This window comes from Arxiozyma heterogenica (assembly GCF_036370985.1).
Source record: "Arxiozyma heterogenica strain weizmannii chromosome Unknown scaffold_5, whole genome shotgun sequence".
Classification (NCBI taxonomy): Eukaryota; Fungi; Ascomycota; class Saccharomycetes; order Saccharomycetales; family Saccharomycetaceae; genus Arxiozyma; species Arxiozyma heterogenica.
In genome coordinates, this window is record NW_027042658.1 from 886,075 (window position 1) to 912,018 (window position 25,944).

The window sequence follows — 25,944 nt, forward strand, 5'->3', positions numbered from 1 at the left end:
TCTATTTCTTTCTATTATTCCTTCATATTCTATCTTATATTTTGTTATGTTTTTTTTTCTTTTTTTTTCATGAAAAGTCATAACTTAGTGTTATGTTGTGCATAAGACACTGCTAAATCATTTCCACCATAATTGTAGTTATTCAATCTTTCAATACAAATTTCTGCTGTGTCAGCATCAACATATTCAACAACTGCAATACCTGTCGGAGCACCAGTCTTATCAAATTTTAATTCTGCTCTTTCTACTTTCCCAAAACTTTCAAACAATTCATATAAATCACTCGACGAAGTTGCATATGGCAAATTAGAACAATAAACAAAATTATTCTTTTCACCCCCACCTACCATACCTTCTAGAAAATCTGAGCCTGGCACATCATATTCTCTTTCTTGTCTTTGTTCTTCATCCATATAATAATCTCTTGGTCTTCTACTCCTTCTTCTTCCACCATTTGAATTATCGAATCTTCCTTCATCTCTATAATTATAATCATTATTTTCTTCCAATAAATAGTTATAACGACCTTCTCTAACTTCTAGCACTCTACCTTCCAATTCATACCCATTGAACAATTCAATAGCTCTATACATTTCCTCCTTTGTTGCAAAAAAAACATTTCCAAAACCTCTTGAATAGCCTCTATAGTCTAATTCGACATCTGCTCTAATCACATCACCTGCTTCTCTAAAAAGATCTTTCAATTGTTGCCATGTAGTCGAATAAGGTAAATTGATAATAAACACTTCATATCCATCTAACTGACCATGTTGTGACTGTAATTGTAATGGAGATGGACGAACTCCCCAAGTTGAATTTATAGAATCTCTACTGGAAAATTCTAATCTTCTTCCGCTACCACTACCAACAATGGTATCATTTTCATTATTATAATCGCTATTATGCTTATCTGAAATTGGAGGTGCACGATCCTGTTTCACAAATATTTCACGATCCATAAAAGTGATACCATCAAATTGATTTATAGCATCTTTTACCATCCGAGGATCAGTAAATTCCACTGTTCCCATCCCCTTATGACGACCACGAGAATAAATAATATCGGCAGACACCACTTCACCTACTTCAATGAACAAATTTCTCAAATCTTCAGCAGTGCAATCAAATGATAGATTACCGACAAATATGGTATTGTCATAATTTCTATCTACTGGTGTAACATTTGTTGGTGGTGGGTCATATTTACGTACCTGGAAACCAGGACGTTCTCTTCTGAAAGAATTGCTTATAGGTCCTGCGTATCTACCGCCTCTTCTACGACCAGTACGAAAATTAGTACCTTTTCTACCTCTACCACCACCATATCTACCTCCTCTTCTTGAATCATCGTAGTATGGGTCTACACCATCATGGTAGTTATTTTCATAGTTTCCATATCCACGCCGTGACGGAGATCTTGATCTGCTACGATAATCATCGTAACTTCTGCTACTTAGTGTTTCATCCATAGTATCTTGGAATGCTTCTTTCTATTTTATTTTTTAATTTATTTTGAATCTTTAAAATATGCAATGCCCCTTCTATAGTGGAAAGCCAAAGGAAAAAACAAAGTGTATATCCTTTGTTTGCTTTTTTGTTTTTATATACAATATCTTTAATTATAATATATATATATATATATATAGTGACTATCCTACCGTTAAGTTGCTACTATTCATCCATCCATAAATATAACCCTAGACTAAATAATATAACTGCTCTTCTCTTCTTTTGCGCTTTTCAGACGACAGCAAAGAAAAAAAATTCTTAGATTTAAAAGAAAATTAAAAATAAAAATCAAAGTTCGCTGAAGTGAAGAAAACACAAGAAATATTAATTAAACCATCTCTACATCTCCCTCTCACTCTCTTTCACCCTATATCTATATCTATATTCATATCTGTGTATGTGTATATGCATGTGTGTATGTGCGTGCGTGTGTGTGTGTGAAAATATTTATGTACATTCTGTAGCACTTTTCTATGCTGTGATAGAGTAAGATGCACTATGATATGCTTTATTTTATGTTTATTTACCTCTTATTTTGTCGTTTTATGATCTTTTAGCATTATTAACAGGAAATGCCGATATTGTTGGGAAGGGCAGGACAAACCGTCTATCTACTTCTGTTTCTTTATTAACTTCTTCTTCACCATCAAATCTTAACTTACAAATCTTAGTATCTTTTCTATTTTCTCTACTTACCACAGCTGGGTAAAAAGTGGTAGTTTCAGGGTACCTAGCCAACACTTTAGTGCCCATTGGATAAGGTTTCATCGAACTTTTGACTCTTGAAGATGGGATAGGTATGATTTCTTTCCAATTGCACTTAAAGATTTTCCCTGAATTACCCATCTCGTCAGGTTCAGGATCTTGAACTTCATATTTCAGGCCATCGTTTGATATCTTGATGACTATACATTGGAACCACTCCTCATCTACACTATTTTTTTGTTTTGGCTTGTATGCTACTTCTGAATGCAATGGAATCAAACCAACAGGATTATATGCGCTTGTCCAATATTGTTTCCCATTGGCATTGACATTACTACTACTATTACTGTTGTTGCTACTGCTACTGCTACTGCTACTATTACTATTACTATTACTATTACTATTACTATTACTATTACTATTACTATTTTTGTATGTGTTTGTTTGTGACTGAGTAATGAAAGAAGTTTCTATTATTTTAGCTAATTTCAGTATCATGGAATCCAATAATTTCTGTGATTTGATAATATTTTGTAAATGATCTTGAAGCAGTCTTAGACTTGTTTCAATTTGTTCATCATCATCAACAGATTGAAAAGCTGAAGTATTATTATCGTTAGACTGAATTCTTTCCAAAAGTTCCAGTAATTTGACTTGGTCTTTCTGTTCATTTGTACTCTTTTCCTTAACTAGTAGCGAATCCAAAGATTGCACCTCATTTATATTTAAAATATCTTGTAAAAGACCTATAACTTGACTCCATTCAATTGTATTGCTATTACTCATTTTCAATAGCTATAAGTTATGTTCTGTGGTAAATCTAGTGTCAAAATAGAGCAAGCACATAGTGACTACATTTAAGAAAAGAAAAACAAAAAAGACAGAAAACAGAAAACCACAACTTGTATGTATGTATATATGTATATATGTACCAAGTTATATTACACTTTCCATATTATCAGTAATCATCACCTCTTTAAATTAGAGAATAGAAAAGATTCCAAAAAAATAAAAAATAAAAAAAAATTTGAAGGAAATTAAAATTAATACTACAAAAATCACGAAAATCATGAAAGAACAAATTAAAAGAAATAGAACAAAAAAAAATCCATATAACTGCATCAATATATATTCTTTTTAACATTAAACACCAAAAGACAGATAAATTTATCGTAAACAAAAAAAAGACATAAATACATATTTGTACCTATATATATATAATATATGGTATATCATGTTATCTTTTCTTAAGATTACGAAGTGTAATTTCTTTAATTTAATCTATTCTCTCTCTCCCTCTCTTTTTTTTTTTTCTAACTTGTTTTAATTTTTTTTTCTCCAACTTAACCTGGTGGTAATTGAGTAATATCAACAATTTCACTAATTTTTTCTTGTTCATCAGAGCCTTCAGCTTCTTCGGTAGAGGTTTGTAATGGAGTCCTTGGTAAAGCCATCATACCGGATCTAGCACATTCCAGAACACCGAATGGTTCCACTAACCTTAAGAAAGCTGAGACACGGGAAGGTTTAGCAGCCAACTCCACGATACAACTTGTCTCACTGATGTCCACGACTTTACCACCGAAATTTTGAGCCAAGACAGTGATATCGTTTAGATGTTCATGTTTCTTTCTTAGTACTTCAGAGGCAGGCATGTTTGAAGGATGGTATGGTTGATCTCTAATCTTGTTGATCAAATCGGCATCAGAGGGACCTTTATTACCATCAGAGGCGAAGGTATCAACAGATGACGGAACAGTAGACTGATGATGATGTAGTAACAAATCTTCAAAATATTCGGAGCCCAATAGAGAGATTCTTGCCATCAACAATTCTCTTTTAACCAATTGAGAATCGGTGTAATTCAACACAGCATAGACAGGCACGAGATCTTCGATTTGTCTTCTAGCTTGTTCGATAACGGAGTCTTGACCTTGCAAGACGATGGTCATTCTCGATAGATCCTTAACTTCGGTGTTACAGACGATTAAAGAATCGATATTGAAGCCTCTTGCGGCTAAAGTACCGGAAATACGAGATAAGACACCTGGTTCATTCTGTACTAGACAGTTTAACACATGTTGTTTTCTTGGTTGGGAAGAAGGAACAGGAGTCTCGTATATAATAGAGGATACAGCAGCATTAGCGTTCCATATTGGAGTTTCTAATATGGGTAATGGAGGATTAGCATGATGTTTATGTAGTCTTTTATAAGCTAAAGCACTAGTAGAAGAAGAACTATGACGAATAAAGGATGAAGAGACAGTAGCGGATCTTTTGATAGACCCACTTAATAAGGTTCTTATCATCTTTTTTTTTTTTTATATCCTAATAGAAAAAAAAAATTAGAGATAGAATAGAATAAAAGAAGATCTCTTAGTTTATTGGATAGTTTCTATTCAATTAAAATACTAAAATCTATTTTATTTAATCTATTTTTTTTCAGCTCTACCAATCCTAAATTTAAGAGTTTGGATATACGTATATATATATATATATGAATATGAATATATATATATGTGTGTTTGTGTGTAATTGTGCAGATGTGGAGACAGATTAATGCATGCAGTGAAATTTAGTAACATGCTTTATAGTATAATATATATACAATCGAATAGCTGAAAAATTCGTGATCAATCGATTGAATCAATCAACCACTAACAAACATCAAGAAGAAAAAAGAAAAAGAAAAAGAAAGTAAGAAAACCACACAATCATCCCAGTAAAAAATCGAAATGACTAAAAAATAAAATAAAAGAAACATAAAAGAAACACAGAAACACAAAATATAGCAGAAGAAATCCAACGGGACAAATGACTCAAAATAGAAAATAAAAGCAAAAAAAAAAAAGAACTCTCCCTTTTGTTTTTCTTCTGCTGCCGCGTGTCTCGCGGCCGTGGCTCGTGACAAAAACAAAAGATGCACAAGCAAACACAGAGACGGCTGGATGAACAGTGGGTGAATTGGGGAGAGGAAAGCAGATCTGAAGAGCAATCTGAATTTTTATTTATTGTTATTATTAAAACAACAACAACAACAACAATAATAATAATAATAATAATAATAATAATAATAATAATGATAATCTCCTCCTGTTTCTGAAATATCTACGTATTTTACACTATCCAACAGTCTACCGGACTCTTTTCTATATATGCTGGATGCATGGGTGTTTCAATAGCGGTTTCGCTTTTCTTTTCTTTCCGTTTTTTCTATCCTGTCTGGCGAATGCATGGCGGGAAAGGGAAGAAGAGGAGAGGAAAAAATATCTGGGGAACAAGAAATTCGAACAAGGAATTCGAACAAGAGAATTGCAGAGGAATATCCCCATCTTTACAACTGTTTATATCTAAAGTGGCTATAGTAGCTGTAGTAATAACATCCAGTGAAAGGACTTGACCCACCTTGACCTCTTTACCTTCTATCTACGATATAATTCAATAGTTACCTGTCTATCTGTTTCTCTTTCCACATATACATATACATATATATATTCTAACAGGGGAGGAGGAGGGATATACATATATGTGCATAGCACTAATGGGTAGTTTCGTGATAGATAATAATGCTTTTCTTCTTTTCCTTCTTTTCTTTTCTTTTCCTTATGCTGATTCATTTAACATGTTATATATCTTTTCAATATGCAATCTAATCATAAATTGTCTTTTGGCTAAATCTCGTGTCTTTCTTATAAATATATCCACAGTAATACCTTTCTTAGATAATAATCCATTCAAAACAGATATTGTATCATCTAATGCCATATCCTCTGCTACTAAACCATATAATTGATTTAATCCTAATGTCTCAGTCGTTTGAAAATTATATTCTTCATCATTATCTTTATCACTTAATAAAACATCGTTTATCTTTCTATATCTCTCTGACCAATTCAACTCAATTTCTTCTAAACCTTTTATCTTATTAATCACTAAATCTCGTGTCATACCTATTTGTGATTTCATCTTATCCATCTCTTTGTTTTCATAGTCCAATGTCTCTTGAAATTGTCTTATTGATTCATCTATTTCATTCAACTTTATATCTTCCACCTGCTTTATCCTTTCCTCTTCCATTATTTCCAACTTATTTAATAAATCTGATAACTCATCTATTTGCTGTTGATGTGTGGTACTATTCTCTACATTTGACCGTGATAATAGATCTGTTGATATAATATCTGTATCCATTAAATCTACTATCTTTTCTTCTTCTGGTTTAATATCTGTCTGTAGTATACTACCTGCCGTTGTTGTTGTGGGTAGTTTCGGTCTTTCAGGAATCGCTGGTGGGATTATAGTAGTAGCAATAGCAGTAGCAGTAATAACATTACTTATATCTATATCCCTCACTTTTGGTGGCAATAAAGGTTGTTTTCTACGTAATAAGACTTCATTATTGATAGTATTTTGCAAATTTTTAATCGTATTGATAATATTGTAATTCGAATCTTGGTCATTCCAATCCTTGAAAAAGGGCAAGTAGATCTGTCCATTTGAATCAATGTTTTTCCCAATGTTTATTACCCAATCCTTGTCAATTTGCTCTAGATCTAAATAACATAACGGATGGCTCAATGGATAATCTTCTTCTATCCATATTAATACAGGTATCTCCTCCAACTCTTCATCTGCATATATACCATTATCATTGCCAATACTGCTATTGTTTTTGATTCGTGATACAATTTTGAATTTACCATAGAAACAAAGTAATAGGTGTGATTTGCCTCTGGAATCTGTAAATACACGTGTCCGTGGTCTTAAATTCTGTTTAAATAATGATAAAGCTAACAAAGAATCGTTAAACGTGGTCCGTGGATCTATCTTATACAGTTTATATATATTCTGTTGTAACCAATCAATAACTGATCTAGGAATGTTATCTATCGGTCCACTTGATCCATTATTATTATTATTATTATTATTATTATTATTATTATGTAGTAGTAGTAGTAGTAGTAGTAGTAGTAGTAGTAATAGTACCCATGTGTTTAATATACTATTGAAATATTATCTATCTTACTTATATGATTCCACCATTTCGACAGCGATAGTGATATGAACATGATTATACATATTACTTTTTATTAAAACTTATCAACCTTTTCTCATAATTGTTACTGCAAATTTTTTTTCTTTTTATTTTCATTTTCTTTTCTTTTTTTTTTTTATTTTTCTTTTGGTTCTTTCAAATCACACAAACCCAACCCTTTTGATAAAATAGCAAATCAATCTTATATTTTTAATATCCATACAACTATTGTAATGTATACAAAATTTCCATATATTTGAATTATAACTTCTCTCTAATGTTAAACGAATGGTGAAGAGTAATACTAAACAAAAAATAAGAAATAATAATATATCAAATAAAAAATAAACTCTTCATACAAGCTTCCTATCCACATTTATCGATAAAGAGGAAATAATAAATAAAGAAATAAAGAGACAAGAAATTAAATAATAAATAATAAGTGTGCCATGAGTTTGTATGTATATAAACTGAAAGTGTGCATATATAACACCAAAAAAAAAAGACAATTCTTCAAACAAGACACTTTATAATGCTCTAGTCCATCTATTAACTGATATGTTCCTATTTTACTAACATTCATCCATCCATTCATCCATATCCATATATATACCTATATATGACACTTTGATATTCGATTTATTCTGGATTAGTATATGGCTATTTAATTATGTTCATTTAAATATAGTTATACTGTTGTTGATGTATTTTTTACTGTTGTGCTAGCATGTACAATATTTTGGTTTATGGCCCCAAATGAAAATAGAACGTATGTATATTATAACAAGGATTTTATTTTATTTTATTTTATTTTTTTTAATTTCAGCTTTCAGGTTGGTTCAGCTATCAAAAGTAATTAATCAATTAATCAATTAATTGATTATTATTATTACTAAGACATACACGATGAGACAAAAAAAGCATCACTCTTGCATTTTTGCTGAACCTTCTCCCTTTCTAAATCCCCTTTGTATCATTTAAATTAAATTCAGTTACTAACACGAATATGTATTCATGAGAAATGCGTGGAAAGGAAATCAAAAATCAAAAATGAAAATAAAATAAAAAAAAAAACTAACTAAAATTAATTTCCATTTCATATATTATAATTTCTAAAATTTGTTTTCTCTATTCTAATCTTTTATTTACAGTGTTTGGAGGAGCACAGTAATTCTAAGTATGGCCATGATGTTTTTAATGTGGGCTATCACATATTTAGCCCAACTACATCCGTTGGTTGTACCACGGAGATCTGATTTAAGACCAGAATTTGCTGGCGAGTAAGACCACATAGAAGAGTTTATATACATGTACACATATATACATAGATAGTTAATAAGATAACAAGCAAGATAAAAAGAAAAAAACTGTAGCATCACACCTTGGAAGAAATATATTTACATTTATCAAATCAATGATTGAAATAACAAAATAAAATCTTCCTTGGACGATGCACGATCTACCTCACCAAACGAAAGTCGAGGTATCAAATCAACATGTTCGGTTTGATAGCTTTATCTTCTCCAAAAGTTAGAACCCAGTAATCCGTAGATAAATTAAATAAAAAAGCGAGAAAATGGGGCAGAAACAGGAGTGTATGAGATGTACAACTTTTCTTCTTTTTTCTCTCCAATGTTTCAAGAGACTCTATAAAACAAGCAACCCATATGTAATATAGCAATTTAATTCATCTAAATAAATAGCTATGTTTTATAGAGCACACATATACCTACATGTGTGATGAAACATTGAAATAAGAAAAGAAAAAGAAGTGAAAGGAAAGGAATGGAAAGAAAAGGAAACGGGGACTTTGGTAATAATAAAATAATATGAATAAAAAAGAAGGCATATGTGAGGTAAAATACAGTACTAGACAGTACGGGACAAATCTATTCAAATATAAAATTCATCATCTATACCTGCCGATAGTAGTATGACTTCTACCTACCTATGCACTGCTCAGGTCCTTGATCATAGTGCAAGAGATTGGTCAACGACAACAAACAAAAAAAATGTCTTTAACGGGGCAGCTAGGAAGACTGCCGCCAGTCGTCAAAGACGCAGAGGCAAGGGAAAGAAACCTGATGTTGACTCTTTACATAGAATTATTCCTCTCCATTTATATAGTTTTCCTGTCATGTTTTGGCTCTTGAGGGAGGCAACGAATATCGCTGAGCCAATAAATTAAAATCGAAAAAAAAGCAAAAAAAAAAATAAAAAAAAAGAAAGACGGCACACAAATTAAATTGATTAATTAGGGTTTCCTTTTTTCTCCATATTTTACTGTCACAAACACATAAATATATAATACAAACGCATGAGATAATAACATATGTTTAATTGGATATAACTGACGCTAATAGATGGAACTCTTCTGTCAGTTAAATAGCAATAAGTGATCATCCAACAATATTGTTTCCCCCTCAATTAGCACTTTTCTATATTCTTTTTTATTTTCTTTTATCATAAGTTACATGGACATTTATATGTAAAGTTTAAAGAAAGCTCGATCATCTCTACATATTATTATACTTGCTTATCTTCAATATAAATGCTGTTTGGCATAGATCATCTGTCCAAATATCCATTTAATTGGAATATACTCTCTATACTCTTTCATAAACCTTTTCAATTGATCTCATATATGCTTTATACAATATGGAAACTATTCTACCTTATAATTGTTGTACCAATGACTACCATGGCACGCTGTTTCCTCCAATTGGTAACGTTACCAATCAATATCCCGTTATATATAATTTCTAATAACACAATACAATCAATCATAGACAAGACTTTAAAAGGCGTCAATGGAGACCTAATTATTATTCTATTTCAATACAGCTTAGTGTTATTTATGTCGGGCATATTATTAGGTTCAATAATGGGCTCTATTCTAGGTTTCATACATATTCATACTTACCTGAAAGATCATATTTTTGAGTTCCGATTTAGAACCAGTATTAAATGGTTATTAAAGAAATGCTACGATCATTTGGCAAGTTCATCGTCGTTTTTAATATCATCCATTGAGAAATTGATTAGGAAATATTATTATTCAACAACAGATGGCAATATCGGTAATGATACTAACATAAATATTCCTATGACTACCAAATATAACACTACAAATTTTGATACTGCTACAAAAGTTATTGAAAAATTCAATGAAAAAGTGGAATCAAAAGAATTGAACAATAAGTATTCCTCTGTATCCTCTATTCCATTAGAATGGCTAACAAATTTTGATTTTGTTGATCCTAAAACTAAAAATATGAATAGACAAAATAAACAGAATGACAACATTGACACTTATGATTCCACTACGGTTAAATGTAAACCTACTACACCATCAATAGCAAACAAGGTTAAGACAAGGAGTGATACGGTCTACCAAACACCACCAGGGTCACCTGTGTCGTCAACAAATTCTATTGATTCAATAGATATTTCTATAGAATTATTGGATTCATCTACTCTTCCAATTAAGACATCTACTTTAAAAAAAAGAAAGAGCAGGGGTAAAAGGTAACTCTACGAGTACATATAGACAATTATTTATCACTTATATATATAATACACTTACACTTACATACACATATACATATACATATAGCATTGACATTTATTGTAATATTACTGTTAAATATTAAAATACGCACTATTCCATGCTTTTTAATAGCAAATAATGATGGTAGTATTGTTATGAAGTACTAAATAGTAAGCGTTAGTATCAAAGTTTAATACACCCACACACCTTCAATTTTTTTGTAATGTCTATAACACACATCTTTAAACCTCGAGGAGACAACCTCAATATCTACGACAACAGCTCCAGAACCATTTTACATGGTAAATATAAATCACCATAGGCCAATATTTGCATATCTTTCTATAACAGTTCGAAAGAATTAAAAAGATAAAACTAAATATATTAAAAAATCTGGAAGGGGCTATGTGTAATGATTAAATTCATATGTAAATCTCCATTGATTTCAAGGTCGTTTCCTAGTGCTTCTATACTGTTAGTACCATCATTTACTTTAACAGGGAAAGGAACAATCACAACTATAAAACGGTCATTATACTTCATGTCTAATCAAGTTGTACAAAATATAATCCCTAAGAATCAACAAGATAAAATAATCAATCATATCCACGATCAATTATCAGCATCGGTACCGACAAGATTCTACCTTAATTCCTCCGATTGTAACTCAATAAAGTTTTTATATAACCCAAATGATTTCTATCAAACTTTATTAAAAAATATTTTATTAGCAAAACAGAGAATCTTTTTAACATCATTATACCTGGGTAAAGATGAACACGAATTTATACAAACTTTAGACACTGCGTTGACAAATAATCCAAATTTAAAAGTCCACTTTTTATTAGATGGATTGAGATCCACAAGAGAATTCCCAGAAGATTCTTCAACTACACTAGTAGCTAAATTGATATCTGAGCATGGGCCAAAGAGAGTTCAATTTAGACTCTACAGGACTCCAGCTTTTCATGGTTGGAAATCCCATTTGATCCCTAAAAGATTCAACGAAGGTTTAGGTTTACAACATATGAAATTTTATGGGTTTGATGATGATAAAATTATTCTCTCTGGTGCAAATCTTTCCAATGATTATTTTACAAACAGACAAGACAGATATTGGCTGTTCCAAAATAATGAATTAAACAATTATTATTTTCAAATACTTCAATTGATCGGTTCTCTATCTTATAAAGTAGAAATTAACGCTGATAGTGGAGAGATTGCAGGTTTGCCATATCTGATCTGGCCAAAGGATAATGCCACAATAGAACCTTTAAAGAACAAAACTCAATTTTTACGTGATTCATCTTTAATAATTACAAAATTTTTACATGATAAGAAAACTATTGAACCCAAAAACACAGTTAAGGATTGGGATACTGTAATTTTTCCCATATCTCAATTTACACCATTATTTAAACATTCTTTAGTAGATAAATCTACTGAGCTACCAACAATCTTATTGTTGTTTGACATAATGAGAAATATTAATTTCAAAAATAACCCAAACATTAATTGGAGCTTTACTGCTGGATATTTCAATCTCTTCCCATCAATTAGAAGGGCCATGCTAGAATCAAATTGTACTAATTCTAATGTAATAACTGCTTCAAGTAAAGCTAATGGTTTCTATGAATCCAAAGGTGTCTCAAAACATTTGCCAGGAGCATATTTACATTTAGCATATAAATTTTTAAAGCAAGTTAATAAATCAGATAGTCATGTATTAGTTAAAGAATGGGAGAATGGTGTTCATAATAGACCTAATGGATGGTCATATCATGCCAAGGGAATATGGTTCTACTTTGGAAATACACAAAATAATACATTTCAACCATTCTTGACTATTTTAGGTTCATCTAATTATACAAGAAGATCATATTCATTAGATTTGGAATCAAATATTGTAATTTTAACTAAGAATGAGTCTTTACAAAACAAATTACATAATGAATTGAACCATTTATTGAAGAATACTAAGGATGTTACTTTGAATGATTTTAAGGAAGATCCAGAAAAGCACGTTAAATCAGGTGTTAAAATTGCTACAAAGCTACTGGGCAGAAGGTTATAATTGTTTTTTAATCATGTATATAATAACACACACATATATATATATATATATTATGTTATGAAGTAATATTATTCAGAATTTATATAATGTTTTGATTGCAAGAATAAAGGAATGTAATAAAAATAGAAAAGTAAACATATGTAATTGAAATTTAATTACTAATATTAATGTCATAATTATAACATGTTATATTATAGAATATGTATGGCCATATACATTGGTCTTTTCAATATCCTTAGGTAGATATGGTTTATTATTTGGATAAAAATATTGTGCCTGAACTAAAATTCCAATAATGGATAAAAGTTCCATAATAATGACAAATTTATTCTCTAAATTAAATGGCCATTGATAGTATGGTACACCTTGATTGCTATTATGATTCATAGGTACTGCATGTTTATCACAGTTATTTAAGATTGTAATTCCAAATAATTTTATTAAAGAGCTCAATAATGATAGTATGACAAATCTAGAAGAGAGACCTTGACAACATTTTCCCATCCAGTTAATGCATAATTGTGGCCAGAAAGACCAAATATTAAATATATTGGATAGTAGCCAAAGATAATTAACATGGTCTAGCCAAAACAGACCAAAGAGACCAGAATCTTTCTCTTGGCATATACCAAACCAAAATGCACACCAAAAAGTAAATATCCCTAAAAAATATGCAAAAATGAAAATAATACTTTTGGCCAGAGATGAAAAACCTTGGTGAATATGTTTTGTATAGGCGTATTTTTTTAATTGTCGTATTAGGGACCAATAATTCCATGCAAGTAAAAAATTAAATATCATAATTACCCAAGATATAGGGATTATTTGAACATCATGAGAATCATAAAATAATGGACATCTTTTCTGTAATTGTCTTTTGATATATGGATTAAACAAATAGTTTAAAGAACAATATAGAGCTAGTACATGCCGTATGAATTGAAACAATTGACTATCAAAAGATAACCCATAAATTGATCTATGTAATCTATTGTATCTTTTTTGGTAATAAATGGCAAGGAGCGTAATCAGTGAACCCAATGCTTGCGATCCAATAACCAGTATTGGTTTATTCCAAGGCACTCTATCCGCTTCAGTTGACATAACAACAGATGAATATGGCAGTTCTCATGTAGAATGAACAGCAATTGCTCAATCAAAATAAATAAGTAAATAAATAATAAAAAGAAATTTGCAATCTTCTTTGTGCTTTTAGCACATCAACAATTTATTAATAATTTGATACAAAATATTTTATGCATGATATATATTAACTTTACAACTTCATTCATCAGAAAAGAACACCAAGAAGTGAAAGAATAGAGCAAAAAACGTCATAGGCTCTATCCTTGTATGCAAACACAAAATTGTTACGAAAGCTTTTTGTTGCTGATTGTTGTTTTTTTTGTTTTGTTTTATGTAAAAACGAAAAAAAAAGTCGATGAGTAAGATTTTGCCTCGGAATGTACACTAAAGTAACTTTATGTAGTCCATTAATAAACATACTAAAAACAGTCTATTTAGACATCATCTTTGAATGGAAAAGTATGAAAACAATGTGAACAGTCAATAACAAACATTTCAGGCTATATATTTACCGCTGTTAAGAATAGTTTCTTGGATATCTCTTTTTCTCTACCATTTTTTTTATTTTTTTTAAAAATATGCAATTTTTGAATATTACTTTGTTCCTCTTCTTAATATACCAGTTCTGTGCAATATCTTTATCTTTTTGGGTAAAATGAGATATTCAGTGAGACAGAGTTTAAACTGAAGAACCTTTCTTTCTTCTTCTAACAAGAATATATATTAAAAATAAAAGAAAATAAATTTGCATAAAATATTGAATTATTCAAGATTATAAGCAGCTAATGATAATATACTGATGAGAAATACCTTTCTTGAAACTCCTAATGTGATAAAAGAATACATATTAAAAAAGATATAGTAAAATGTATTAATTTTGTAAATACCCACAAATTGAAACAGTACCTCCCTTGAATAAATTATTGAATATATTCTAAACAAACATAAATGAGAGTACTATACATGAACTAATGTCGTACAGCCGTTAATAGGTTAAGTTGATATTATTGGTCTTTTGTTTATATCTTTATATATATATATATATGTATGTATTTATGTATGTATGTTGCTATGAAGGTGAAAGCATAGTTTTTTTTTATTCGTTTTTCAATTATCGGCTTATATAAAAGATGTCGTGAATAATTACATATTTTCCTTTTCTGGAAATGCCGAAGAAATTTCACAATAAAAAAAATCAAAAAAATCAAAAATCAATTACCCTTTTTTTTTTTCTTTTTCTTTTCTTTTTTTGAACACCTTTGCAAATTTCTTTCCATTTCTAAGAGAACAATGAAATGAAGTCGAGGGAGAGAGAAGCCAGTAGCAACAAGAAAAAGTGATATATAGGTGAAACACGAAAAAAAAAAAAAAAGAAAGAAAGAAGGATATGAAGAAAGGAATAAGTTCGCATTAAGATACAACACAACAACGTATAAATTGATAAATCGTCGAGACATTTATTTTAATAGGATACATATATGTTGTCAATATAGCTTTTAGTTACAATAAAATACGAACAACTAAAAAAATAACATAAACAAATAAACCAATAAATAAATAAATATATTGAACGTTGCTTAGGGAGAAATTACAATAACACAAAAAGAACAATGGACTTTGTCAAGAATTTAAACAGTGAAGAAAAAGGTTATGGTTTGACAAAATATTGGGTTGAATTACAAAGGTTTTATCAATTCTATTTAGATAAAGTAACTCCACACACCAAAGGAAGGTGGATTGCTTTTTTTATTTTACAGTTGCTATTTTTTGTAAGAATCATATATTGGCAGGGTTGGTATGCTGTCTGTTACAGTTTTTATATCTTTTCTTTAAATCAATTTTTAGCATTCTTGACCCCAAAATTCGATATATCATTGCAACAAGAAGAAGCAAATGAAAGACTAGAAGCTGGTGGTGCTCCAGATGAACAATCCGAGGAATTCCGTCCATTCATTAGAAGACTTCCAGAATTTAAATTCTGGTTTAATGTTATGAGAGGTGGTATCATCGCCTTCTTGTTGACTACTACTAGAGTCACTGATATTCCTGTCTATTGGCCAATTCTTTTGGTCTATTTTATTATCTTATTCGCATTGACAATGAGAAGACAAATTCAACATATGATCAAATATAAATATATTCCATTAGATTTAGGTAAGAAGAAGTATTCTGTAACATCTGTTTAAAGGTCAAATAGTGAAAAAATATATATATAAAATAAAATAAAATAATTATAATAAAAAAAGAAACTTAGAAGATATCATCAATGACAAAAAAGGTCTGAACTTTTCATTAAACTTCAAGTAAGGCTAGAAGCATTAGAATTTTAAATGACAAATTATATACTAAATTGTCTTAGTTACTCTTTTCTTTCTTTCTTTCTTTTTTTTAGTATTATTATAATTTTATAGATACTATAGAGTATATATATATTGTTGTATGTATGAATAAGTCTACATGTATACTTAAAATATAAAATTTATTATTATAGAATTTTACCTTTTATTTCACTCGTTCATTATTTATGTGTTCCTTTTTTATTCAACCAAATTGGCTCCTTGTTGTGTTTTATAACAATGTACCTAGATTTGACTGTTTTTTTTTCTTCCTGATATTCAATTAAGTGGCAGATTATTGACGATGAGCTGCGTTGCTTGCATTTTCTTTCAAAGCAATTAATTGTCTTGATCTAAACTTTTCATAATGAATGAATGCAGTGGCTTCAATCAAATCTTGTAAATGGGTTCTAATTAAAAATTCTCTTAGATATACAAATTCACACTGATTCATATCTTCTATATTGATCATACCCCAACGGTTTTTTCTACCTCTAACTAATTCACCATTGATTTCAACTTCTTTCTCTGCACCGATCACAGCAAAAGGAATAATTGACTTAATTGAATTATTCAAAGCTAGATCTTCCTCAGTAGTATCTGGCAAATCATCATATGGATAAATTCTGATATCATTGATTGCTAGTTGTTGTTTAATAAGTTCTCTAAAATTTAATCTTTCGTCTAAAGTTAACATGTCAGATTTACCAATTACTGGTATAACGTTAACAATATCACATAATTTTTTCAATGTTATTATGTCCAATGGGGTTAATCCTCTTTTAATATTTGATGGATTCAAAAAATAAAGCACAGCATGGACTCTTGTATCAAGAATATGTCTCTCTCTTTGTGCAGTTAATTCCTTTCTTAAGTATTGAGAATGTTGTTCTTTGATATATTTTACAATTGGTTCCCAACAACGATCATTATCAATATGATCACCAAACCCAGGCGTGTCAATCAAATTGACATTCAAACGAACTTGATCTTCGATCAATGTATGTTGTGAGACAGTAATTTCAGTAGTCTTCTCCATTGAATCATAAATAGCTTCACCAGTAATTGGATCTAGTAAATGGGATGCAAATAATGTATTTAAAAAAGTAGTTTTACCTAACCCTGATTCACCAACTGTCATAATGTTAAACTGGAAACCTCGTTGTAGTAATCTACGCTCAATTTGATTTGTGATAGTATCAAATCCAACATAGGATCTGGGGTGAATCATATCTGAATTATCCATACTGTTGTTATTTTGACTTAACATTGGATTAGAAGGAAGGGTTTCCATTCTACACTGTCTTAAAAATTATGCTTGAAAAATAAATCGGATTAGTTCAGTACCAAGCCAGTCGTATTTACAAATATACACAACAGTAATAAAGAAAAAAGGTTTTTCAAGCACTATGAATGGACAGATCAAGTGTTAAATGTTTTATTTGCCAATAACCTTTGTGTTACATTATTTTGTATCTTTTCATCAATATTCGAGGCACAAAATAGTACTATTTTACTAGAATTTTTTTATTTTTGAAAATATTTTTCAACATCTCAAAAATTCCGCATAATCCGTAACGCGGAAACTAGGAATACGAAATCAGAAAACTTTCCCAACTTTTTTTTTGTGTTATTAACTTAGTATTATTTGCAAAGAGAGAGAATAGAATAAGAAAAGCCAAAGTACAGGGAGTTTTATGTAGACTCGACGTTAAATCAATACATATTCATATATAATACTGTTGAATTATTTTATCTTCTAAATACATATTTTTTTTTAGTTCTTTAAGTAGCAATAAAAGACAAATTGTAGAAAATATATTTATACAGAAGATTAGGTACCAGCTATTAGATTATTAGAAGTGAATAAGTACGCATTGTATAGTTGCTTTATTTGTCAGAGGTTTTAAAAGAAAAAAAAAGCATATATATTTATATTCACATTTAAATTTACATCTATCTTATTAATGGTTAAAAAAGCAAGCAATAATACCATTACAAAATGCTTAGTGTAATCAGATCAAATTTGTTACGAGTAAATGTGGTTACTGTCCCCTCGATTTTGTCTCAATGGTTGCAAGGAATTCTTTTAGCTGCCCCAAAAAAGAAAACATCACATATGAAAAAACGTTCAAGGATGCTTGGCGGTTCCCATTCAATGAAAAATGCACAACCCTGGAACAATTTAAATAAATGTCCATCATGTGGCCATTATAAAAGGGCTCATACGCTTTGTATGTACTGTGTTGGACAAATTAGATATATTTGGAAGAATCATTTACTGGGAGAATCAAAACAAGTTGAAAAACCTGTACTAGACGAAATTGATAGAAGGATTATATATCCTGAGAGATGTGATACACCATATATGAGAAAGTTGAAAGATAAAGATAGTTACTTAGAAAAAAGAAAAAGGACACTACCAGTTGAAGAAACTAAATAATACATCATGTGAATAATTAAGGTGAAAAATAAATTTAAAAAAAAAAAAAAAAAAAAAAAAACATTAAAAGCATTAAAAACAAAAACAGTGTAAGAAAACTCTCATGTAAATAAAGTATACAAATTAACTAATATATATATATGTGCGTGTAAACATTACTTTATTAATGCATATTGTAAATAGCGAAAAATTCAAACATTCATTATTTGCACAACAGAGTTTACTAGTGATAAAATATTAATTATTAATTGTATTTACACTTTTTTCTTTTATTTAATAGTGTTGAAAAAGATTATAAAAAGTAAAATATCCTATACATGCATACATAGATAGGTATTCGTGTTTATTTATATATCGTTATTATTTTGGAAGATAATAAGTATAAGAAAGAATATAAAGGAAATATAAATATCATGCTTTATTTTTTTTTTCAATTATCCTTTTCACATGATGGAACAGCAAGATAATAATCCCTTCTCTTCCTTCTTTTCTTCAGCTGGTTTAGTTTCGGATGGTTTGGCAGTTGCAGGTTTAGTGGTTCTTTTAAGATCTTTAGCTGGCTGTTTAGCATCTTGCTTTTCTTCTTTTTTCTTATCATCTTCAATTGATGGGTAGAATTTCAAAGCAGTTTGATAAAATGTTTTACCTTGAACTTCTGCAATTCTCTTTTCCAAATCAGATGCAGTACGTGAACCATCAGCACCAGCTAAAGTACCAGCACCCCATGGAGAACCTCCGTGTACTTCTTCGATATTAGCCATTTCTGCAAAACAGTCACGGTACCCAAGTGGAACATAAATGATACCATGATGAGCTAAATAGGAAAGACAGTTCTTGACAGTAGATTCTTGACCACCGCCTGGTGCGGATGTGGAAAAGAACAGGCCCGCAACTTTACCATCCAATTCACCTTGAGCCCATAATTTACCAGTCTTATCCCAGAAAGCTGACCATTGAGCTGGTAATGTACCAAATCTAGTTGGGACACCGAATAAGAAGGCATCATATTGAACCAATATGTCTTCAGAAGCAATTGGGATGTCTGTTGGTTTTGGAGGAGCATTCATTTGCTCTAGAACATCATCAGACAATGTTTCAGGGACTCTATATATATCAGCTTTACCATCAGCTTCTTCAACACCTTTTTGGATAGATTTAGCGAGGATATCAATATGACCGTAGGTAGAATATGTAATAATAGCAACTTTAGCCATTTTTAATGTATATTTAAATTAGTAGGAATATGTGTTACAATTATAGGGATTTATTTTGATTTTTATTTCTATTTTTATTTATCCCAGTTCTGACAAACAAAGTGATTGATAGCGTAGAGGTTAGTTTATGTATAGGTCTGTTTGTCTATTAATTTTTTGCTCTTACTCACTATTGAATCTGCAAATTGTAATAATTGTAAATAAGTAATAGGTTACAATCTTTATGGATGAAAAAAATATTTATTTACTTATGTATAAAAATATAAATGCATATACAAATAAACACACGATATAGTAGACGTAATGATGATACTATATATATGTGTGTGTGTGTTAGAATTGGTACACTATCTCTCTGTTATGTAATCAAAAAAGAAAAAAGAAAAAAAGATTCAAGTTGTACAATGTGTAACCTGTGTTGAGTTGTAATCGTGAAAGTATACTGACTCCTTATTACTGTCATTTGCCCCCCCTTGCGAGAAAAATATAGCTTCATTTTCCTTTATTTTATGTGCCACAATGTGCCGAAAAAAAAAAAAAAAAAAAAAAGAAAAAAAAAAATAAATTCCTTACATAAATTTTACATAAACCAAGAGGGAAAAAAAATAAAAAGAAACAAGACACGACTAGGGAAAAAAAAACATGGAGATAGAAGACTCGTGAAATACGATATGTTTAAGCCACTCCATTTCGTTTTTTCTATTTAGAGGGTTAGAACTACAACAGTGGACATTCTTCTCTGAATAACTATCTTGTAGGGTTAGTTCAGCAAAACAGAGTGCAACTTGAAGAAATAAACATATTAGAATTTCCAAATAATTACATGCCTCTTTTTTTTTTTTTTTTTTCATTTATATATATACATACGGTTGTTATGAATAAAAATAAATAAATAAACCATGGAATATCACACATTAAAAATTCACATTAAAATCACATTAATAAAACACTTGAATCGGCACTGAAAACATAAGTAAAAACTTTAAAGCCAGATTATAAATACCCACAGAAATATATTGGTATTAAGCATATAAAACCTACGCATATCTGCAATTTAGGGTATTCTGTTCAATTTATTTGGAGCCAGCTTCAATTTGAGCAATTAATTGCTTATATTTTTCAGTGGAAAAGGATTTTGGTCTTTCAATTGGAGCACCAACAGCCCTATCAATAATTAATTGTGGTAATACACCAAAGGCTCTTGAAACACCAAATAATACAGTATAGAAGGATGCTTCGGTCAAACCATAGTATTGTAACAATACACCAGAGTGAGAATCTACATTTGGCCATGGGTTTTTGGTCTTACCGTGCTTAGTTAACACCTTAGGAGCAACTTCATAGATAGTAGAAACCAATTTGAATAATTCGTATTCTGGGAAGTGTCTTTGTGCAAAATCACGTTGGGCAGTGTAACGTGGATCAGTCTTTCTTAAGACAGCATGGCCATACCCTGGAATGACTCTACCGGAATTCAAAGTGTCCCATAAGTATTTTTCAATAGACTCTTTAGAGTAATCACCGTTAACTTCTTCCCTTAATTTAAATAGCCATTCCAACACTTCCTGATTAGCACGACCGTGTAGTGGACCAGCAAGACCATTCATACCAGCTGCAAAGGATAGATAAGGAGATGATAACGCGGAACCAACTAGATGACTAGTATGGGCAGAGACGTTACCACCTTCATGGTCAGAGTGGATGGTCAAGTACAATCTCATTAATTCGGTGAAATCTTTGTTTTCAAAACCTAGTAAGTTGGCCAAATTGGCACCGTAATCCTTATTTAAGTCAATAGAACCAATCTTGCCATCCTTGAAAACGTTTCGGTAGATCTTAGATGCAATCATTGGCAATTTACCTAGTAAATCTAAGGAGTCTTCAAAAGTGTAGTTCCAATATTCAGTCTTGCTTACACCAGAAGCATAAGCCTTGGCAAATTTAGATTCACTTTCTAATGCGTTTACAGCGATAGAAAATTGAGCCATGGGGTGTAAATTTTTTGGTAAAGAGTCCAATAAATTGGTAACATGTTCAGGTAATTCAGAACGGGAAGCCAAATCTGCAGACAATTGTCTAACTTGTTCTTCGGTTGGAATTTCACCAGTTAAGACCAACCAAAACAAACCTTCTGGTAATGGTTCTTGAGAGTCACCTGGACCATGTGGTAATTTAGCTTTAATTTCTGGGATGGTCAAACCTCTGAATCTGATACCTTCTTCTGGGTCAAGAACAGAACCTTCCCACACCATAGATTTAACACCACGCATACCACCGTACGCCTGGTCTAGGGTGACTTGATCAATGACAGTTTTCCCGTGTTTTTTCTTAAAGGATTTAATCTCCTCTATTTTAGCTGGGATTTGATTCGCAAAAGTCTCCTTTAAAGTCAAAGTAGACTGTAATCTTTTGGCATTAATAAAAGCTTTAAATAAGTAGTTAGGTTTAGCGGAAGTAGTTGCAGTTCTTTGTAATACTTGGGACATGCTTGTAATTATTTGTAAAGGTTATATGCGGTAGGTATGAGTACGATTTCGTTTGTCTTTAGCTCGCGTTTCCCCAAAAGGTCATAATAATAGTCTGAAGTTAAGACAAGGAGGTGTCAAAGGATCGAAATATATACTCGAAATCCGTTTGTTGATTAAACGAATAGATGTGTATATATATAGAGAGAGCGGGACGGAGAGACGCAGATATAATACGTATAACTTGCAGCTTCAACGAATAACATAAAACTTAGAATTGGATGAAAGACAAACATGCACGAAGGAGGGAGTCAGGTTGAATGAGACGGAAAACAAAAAAAGCAAATCGCGAGAACCGACCGGGAGAAAGGAGTGTAGGCCCAGGAAAGGTATTGGAGAAAAAGTAGGTGTAAAGACCTGCAATAGAGATGGAGATGAGGTAGACAAGAAAGAAGAAAAGACTTAAATATAAACTGTAGATAAGAAAACAACCTGGCTGACTAGTTTTGTTTCGAACTATTAAATTTAATGCACTTTTGTTAGTGTAACTGACAATGAGCTCTACTGGTTAGTTACGTCAATTTCATTTTGTGTATGTAACATGTCTCTAAATAACAGAGAAGTCTATTCTTTTAAAAGAGACATCATTGATTGGTGCAAAAAATGGAAAAAGAAAAAAAGAAAAACAAAATAATAATAAAAATCTTATAAATTTTAAATATTTCAAGTATATACTCTGTGATGATTATAAAAAAAAATATAAGCAAAAATATTATAGTGAAGGACATTCGAATTACTGCTATCAGATGATCCGCAAAGGAGTCTACGTCATTACAATTTCATGGAACTTTTTTCTAATGGTGAGAGAGGAATCATTACTTTCATTAGGGGGGGTCACGCATTTCAATTGGCGATCCCACTGTTTTTTGTTTTCTTTCATTCTTTTTTTTTGTAATTCCCTTTAGTTTTTCTTTTTCCGCAATCCCACATTATTTTTAAATGAATACAAACACTTTTGTTTTCGCATAGCTCCATTGTTTTTTTTTTATCTTTTTGTATTTTGTATTCTTGGTTGTTATTGTTTGATAATTTTGTAAAGATCATCACTGTTGTTGTGGCAACAGATTTTTTAATTCGAGAAGAATAAATAAGGTTATGTGCTTATTTAAAATTTTTGTCACCAGTAAAAGAGGAGAGGAATAGGCAATTTATTGAATAATATAAAATTGAAATATGATAATATACTAGTTATAGTAGGAAATATAAGTAGGTGTGGGCAGAAAATATTGGTGTGATCTTGTTGATCTATAACATGACGGTATTTTCAGTACAATGGAATAGCAGAGTTTAAGAGACTGTAGTTTGTAGAATTATAATATATTCGAATCTTAACAGATATAATAAAGTAAAATGTGCAAGAATCACTAAAACACTTTCTTTATCTTTATTTTCATTCGAAGCTGAAGAAGTAGGATCATTAAAATAAACTCTATTCTGATAGAATATTAAGGTAACATTTTTGCCGTATTATTTCTATATGATATTTTAATCTTGTATTCTGCAATACTTGATCGCTGTCAAAAGTAAAATAAGTTAATTTCCAGCTTTACAGAAACTGCTAAAAAAATACAATTTTTGCAAAATGTCTAACAAAAATATATTGATAAAATTATTGTTGTTTATTTGGATGATATTTTAACGTATTCAAAATGTTAAAAAATATTTATCTTCTATTGTGTCGAGGATTCGAAATAGTAGACATACTTTAACATAGTGTTATTATTCTGTAGAGCTTTCTAAATATTTAGTTTAATAAACCTTGGCATCTATCAACAACGTTAAAAATCAATGTTTAACAAATATTTCTGCTTGGATGGTTGATGCACAGATTAATGATATATTTATTCTTTTGTTGGTGTTGAGTTTGTCGCTGACAAGTAATATACAATCAATTTAAGATTTAAATTTTTGAGTAGTAGTAAACATAGTATCATATATAATACTAATTTTATCATCATACGTGCAAATTTTTATTTGTACCAATTTATTATTGCTGGATTGATAAAAGCTTTTTCATCGATTATCTTGCCAAAAAAAAATTTATTTCTTTTGAATGATATAATGTGGCTTTGGTTAGTAGCTTCACATAATCTAATACATCGAGTCTGTACTCTATAATAAGAAAAAAAGTTATGTTGCTCTTTCTAGGATATAATTTTTGTACTATCATAAGGATTGTAGATACATAGAACATTGTTGATGCTTTTTACAAGATCCTGAATAAATAATTCAGAAAGTTTATTTTTTAACAACAGCTCTATTGAAAAAACCATTCTGTTTCCAGAATCAAAGTAGATTTCTAACCCTAAAATGTCATAAGAAAGTTAAGTAGCACCTATATACCTTTTTTTGAATAATTTTGGTGTTGGCTGTGAATCTTATTTGCTGTATATGCTGCTTGGAAGCAATTACGGTGTAAGTTAAAATTACCATGCCATTAGTAACAAAAATATACAATTAGTATATTATTTTAAAAACTAGAGAATCGTTCAGTACCTTCTTGTAAATCAATTGGATTATCTGGATACTATCTTATCTTTTTTGCATCAATTAGTATCACTTTCTCTTCAATTTGTATAATGTTTCATTTGATGTAATCTTGTGACCATTTCAAAATAAGAAAAAGATGGAACAGAATATTAAAGGTTAGTCATTGAGATGAGATATAGAGTAGATGTAGACATAAAATGAAAAGAAAGAAGATAATTGGTCTAATGAAAATATTGTTTTATTTGAGATGTTACAAAATTACATTGATCAAGCAGTTGTGGATATGGTCGAGTAAAGAAATTATAATAACAAATATAGGTATTGTTGGAATCTCTTTACCCTTTTTAAGATCACCATCATTGGTTTTGATATTATCACTTTCAGTTTGTTTAAAATTTATAATCATGTTTGGAATTGGTGAATTTTTTGATCTCATAAAAGATGGCATATTTATTTGCCTTTTTTTTTTAATTAAAAAAACATTTTAAATAAAAAATTGATATAAATATTGCTACTAATACTTAGGGATTCTTCATTGGAAAGATTATTAACATCAGCTTTAAAATACTATCTGTTGACAAAATTTTTCTTAGGATTGCTTCATTAACATATTTAAAGGTTTATTATATTACTGGTACTGTAGCAGATATACTTATGGTAAATTATATGTCCCCGTTGTCTTCTATTAATGTACAATTTATCAAATGTAAATTAATAGTCATCGATGAATTATTGATAAAAATAGATGTTATTGACTCTATACTTTCATATTTATCACTAAAAATACAATATATACTTGAAATAACAATAATACTTACATCGGGTATAAAAAGAAAATCAGTATTTTTCTCAAATTTCTCTTCTTAATGTAACTTGTTATAAAAATGCATACCTCATTCACTGATCGAAATAGTTATTATAAAAATCAGTCTATCTATAGATATACCTAAAACTCTATATAAAGAAAATATTCATGA

At 30.2% G+C, this 25,944-nt stretch overlaps 13 protein-coding genes across 13 annotated transcripts; 5 read left to right on the top strand and 8 right to left on the bottom strand.

Moving 5' to 3' along the window:
* Positions 1–77: 77 nt before the first annotated feature.
* On the bottom strand, positions 78–1,469 carry GBP2 (single-stranded telomeric DNA-binding/mRNA-binding protein; the record flags this gene model as incomplete). The annotated part of the gene is made up of 1 exon (XM_064860704.1): positions 78–1,469. One exon carries the CDS (start codon positions 1,467–1,469, stop codon positions 78–80), a length of 1,392 nt encoding a protein of 463 aa, XP_064717721.1.
* A 583-nt stretch (positions 1,470–2,052) lies between these two features.
* Positions 2,053–3,000, bottom strand: SGF29 (Sgf29p; the record flags this gene model as incomplete). The annotated part of the gene is made up of 1 exon (XM_064860705.1): positions 2,053–3,000. The coding sequence occupies one exon, from the start codon at positions 2,998–3,000 to the stop codon at positions 2,053–2,055; it is 948 nt and encodes a 315-aa protein (XP_064717722.1).
* A 557-nt stretch (positions 3,001–3,557) lies between these two features.
* ILV6 (acetolactate synthase regulatory subunit) lies at positions 3,558–4,523 on the bottom strand (the record flags this gene model as incomplete). Its single annotated transcript, XM_064860706.1, has 1 exon — positions 3,558–4,523. The coding sequence occupies one exon, from the start codon at positions 4,521–4,523 to the stop codon at positions 3,558–3,560; it is 966 nt and encodes a 321-aa protein (XP_064717723.1).
* A 1,294-nt stretch (positions 4,524–5,817) lies between these two features.
* Positions 5,818–7,121, bottom strand: STP22 (ubiquitin-binding ESCRT-I subunit protein STP22; the record flags this gene model as incomplete). The annotated part of the gene is made up of 2 exons (XM_064860707.1): positions 5,818–6,984; positions 7,113–7,121. The coding sequence occupies 2 exons, from the start codon at positions 7,119–7,121 to the stop codon at positions 5,818–5,820; spliced, it is 1,176 nt and encodes a 391-aa protein (XP_064717724.1).
* An 874-nt stretch (positions 7,122–7,995) lies between these two features.
* Positions 7,996–8,533, top strand: VMA9 (H(+)-transporting V0 sector ATPase subunit e; the record flags this gene model as incomplete). The annotated part of the gene is made up of 2 exons (XM_064860708.1): positions 7,996–8,018; positions 8,401–8,533. The coding sequence occupies 2 exons, from the start codon at positions 7,996–7,998 to the stop codon at positions 8,531–8,533; spliced, it is 156 nt and encodes a 51-aa protein (XP_064717725.1).
* A 1,267-nt stretch (positions 8,534–9,800) lies between these two features.
* On the top strand, positions 9,801–10,781 carry LDB16 (Ldb16p; the record flags this gene model as incomplete). Its single annotated transcript, XM_064860709.1, has 1 exon — positions 9,801–10,781. One exon carries the CDS (start codon positions 9,801–9,803, stop codon positions 10,779–10,781), a length of 981 nt encoding a protein of 326 aa, XP_064717726.1.
* A 430-nt stretch (positions 10,782–11,211) lies between these two features.
* Positions 11,212–12,873, top strand: PGS1 (CDP-diacylglycerol--glycerol-3-phosphate 3-phosphatidyltransferase; the record flags this gene model as incomplete). The annotated part of the gene is made up of 1 exon (XM_064860710.1): positions 11,212–12,873. The coding sequence occupies one exon, from the start codon at positions 11,212–11,214 to the stop codon at positions 12,871–12,873; it is 1,662 nt and encodes a 553-aa protein (XP_064717727.1).
* Positions 12,874–13,059: 186 nt separating this feature from the next.
* Positions 13,060–13,977, bottom strand: PWA37_004215 (uncharacterized protein; the record flags this gene model as incomplete). Its single annotated transcript, XM_064860711.1, has 1 exon — positions 13,060–13,977. The coding sequence occupies one exon, from the start codon at positions 13,975–13,977 to the stop codon at positions 13,060–13,062; it is 918 nt and encodes a 305-aa protein (XP_064717728.1).
* A 1,592-nt stretch (positions 13,978–15,569) lies between these two features.
* RER1 (protein retrieval receptor) lies at positions 15,570–16,145 on the top strand (the record flags this gene model as incomplete). Its single annotated transcript, XM_064860712.1, has 1 exon — positions 15,570–16,145. One exon carries the CDS (start codon positions 15,570–15,572, stop codon positions 16,143–16,145), a length of 576 nt encoding a protein of 191 aa, XP_064717729.1.
* Positions 16,146–16,590: 445 nt separating this feature from the next.
* On the bottom strand, positions 16,591–17,589 carry CDC10 (septin CDC10; the record flags this gene model as incomplete). Its single annotated transcript, XM_064860713.1, has 1 exon — positions 16,591–17,589. The coding sequence occupies one exon, from the start codon at positions 17,587–17,589 to the stop codon at positions 16,591–16,593; it is 999 nt and encodes a 332-aa protein (XP_064717730.1).
* Positions 17,590–18,297: 708 nt separating this feature from the next.
* MRPL32 (mitochondrial 54S ribosomal protein bL32m MRPL32) lies at positions 18,298–18,738 on the top strand (the record flags this gene model as incomplete). Its single annotated transcript, XM_064860714.1, has 1 exon — positions 18,298–18,738. The coding sequence occupies one exon, from the start codon at positions 18,298–18,300 to the stop codon at positions 18,736–18,738; it is 441 nt and encodes a 146-aa protein (XP_064717731.1).
* A 443-nt stretch (positions 18,739–19,181) lies between these two features.
* On the bottom strand, positions 19,182–19,952 carry YCP4 (flavodoxin-like fold family protein; the record flags this gene model as incomplete). Its single annotated transcript, XM_064860715.1, has 1 exon — positions 19,182–19,952. The coding sequence occupies one exon, from the start codon at positions 19,950–19,952 to the stop codon at positions 19,182–19,184; it is 771 nt and encodes a 256-aa protein (XP_064717732.1).
* A 1,073-nt stretch (positions 19,953–21,025) lies between these two features.
* CIT2 (citrate (Si)-synthase CIT2) lies at positions 21,026–22,438 on the bottom strand (the record flags this gene model as incomplete). Its single annotated transcript, XM_064860716.1, has 1 exon — positions 21,026–22,438. The coding sequence occupies one exon, from the start codon at positions 22,436–22,438 to the stop codon at positions 21,026–21,028; it is 1,413 nt and encodes a 470-aa protein (XP_064717733.1).
* Positions 22,439–25,944: the final 3,506 nt, after the last annotated feature.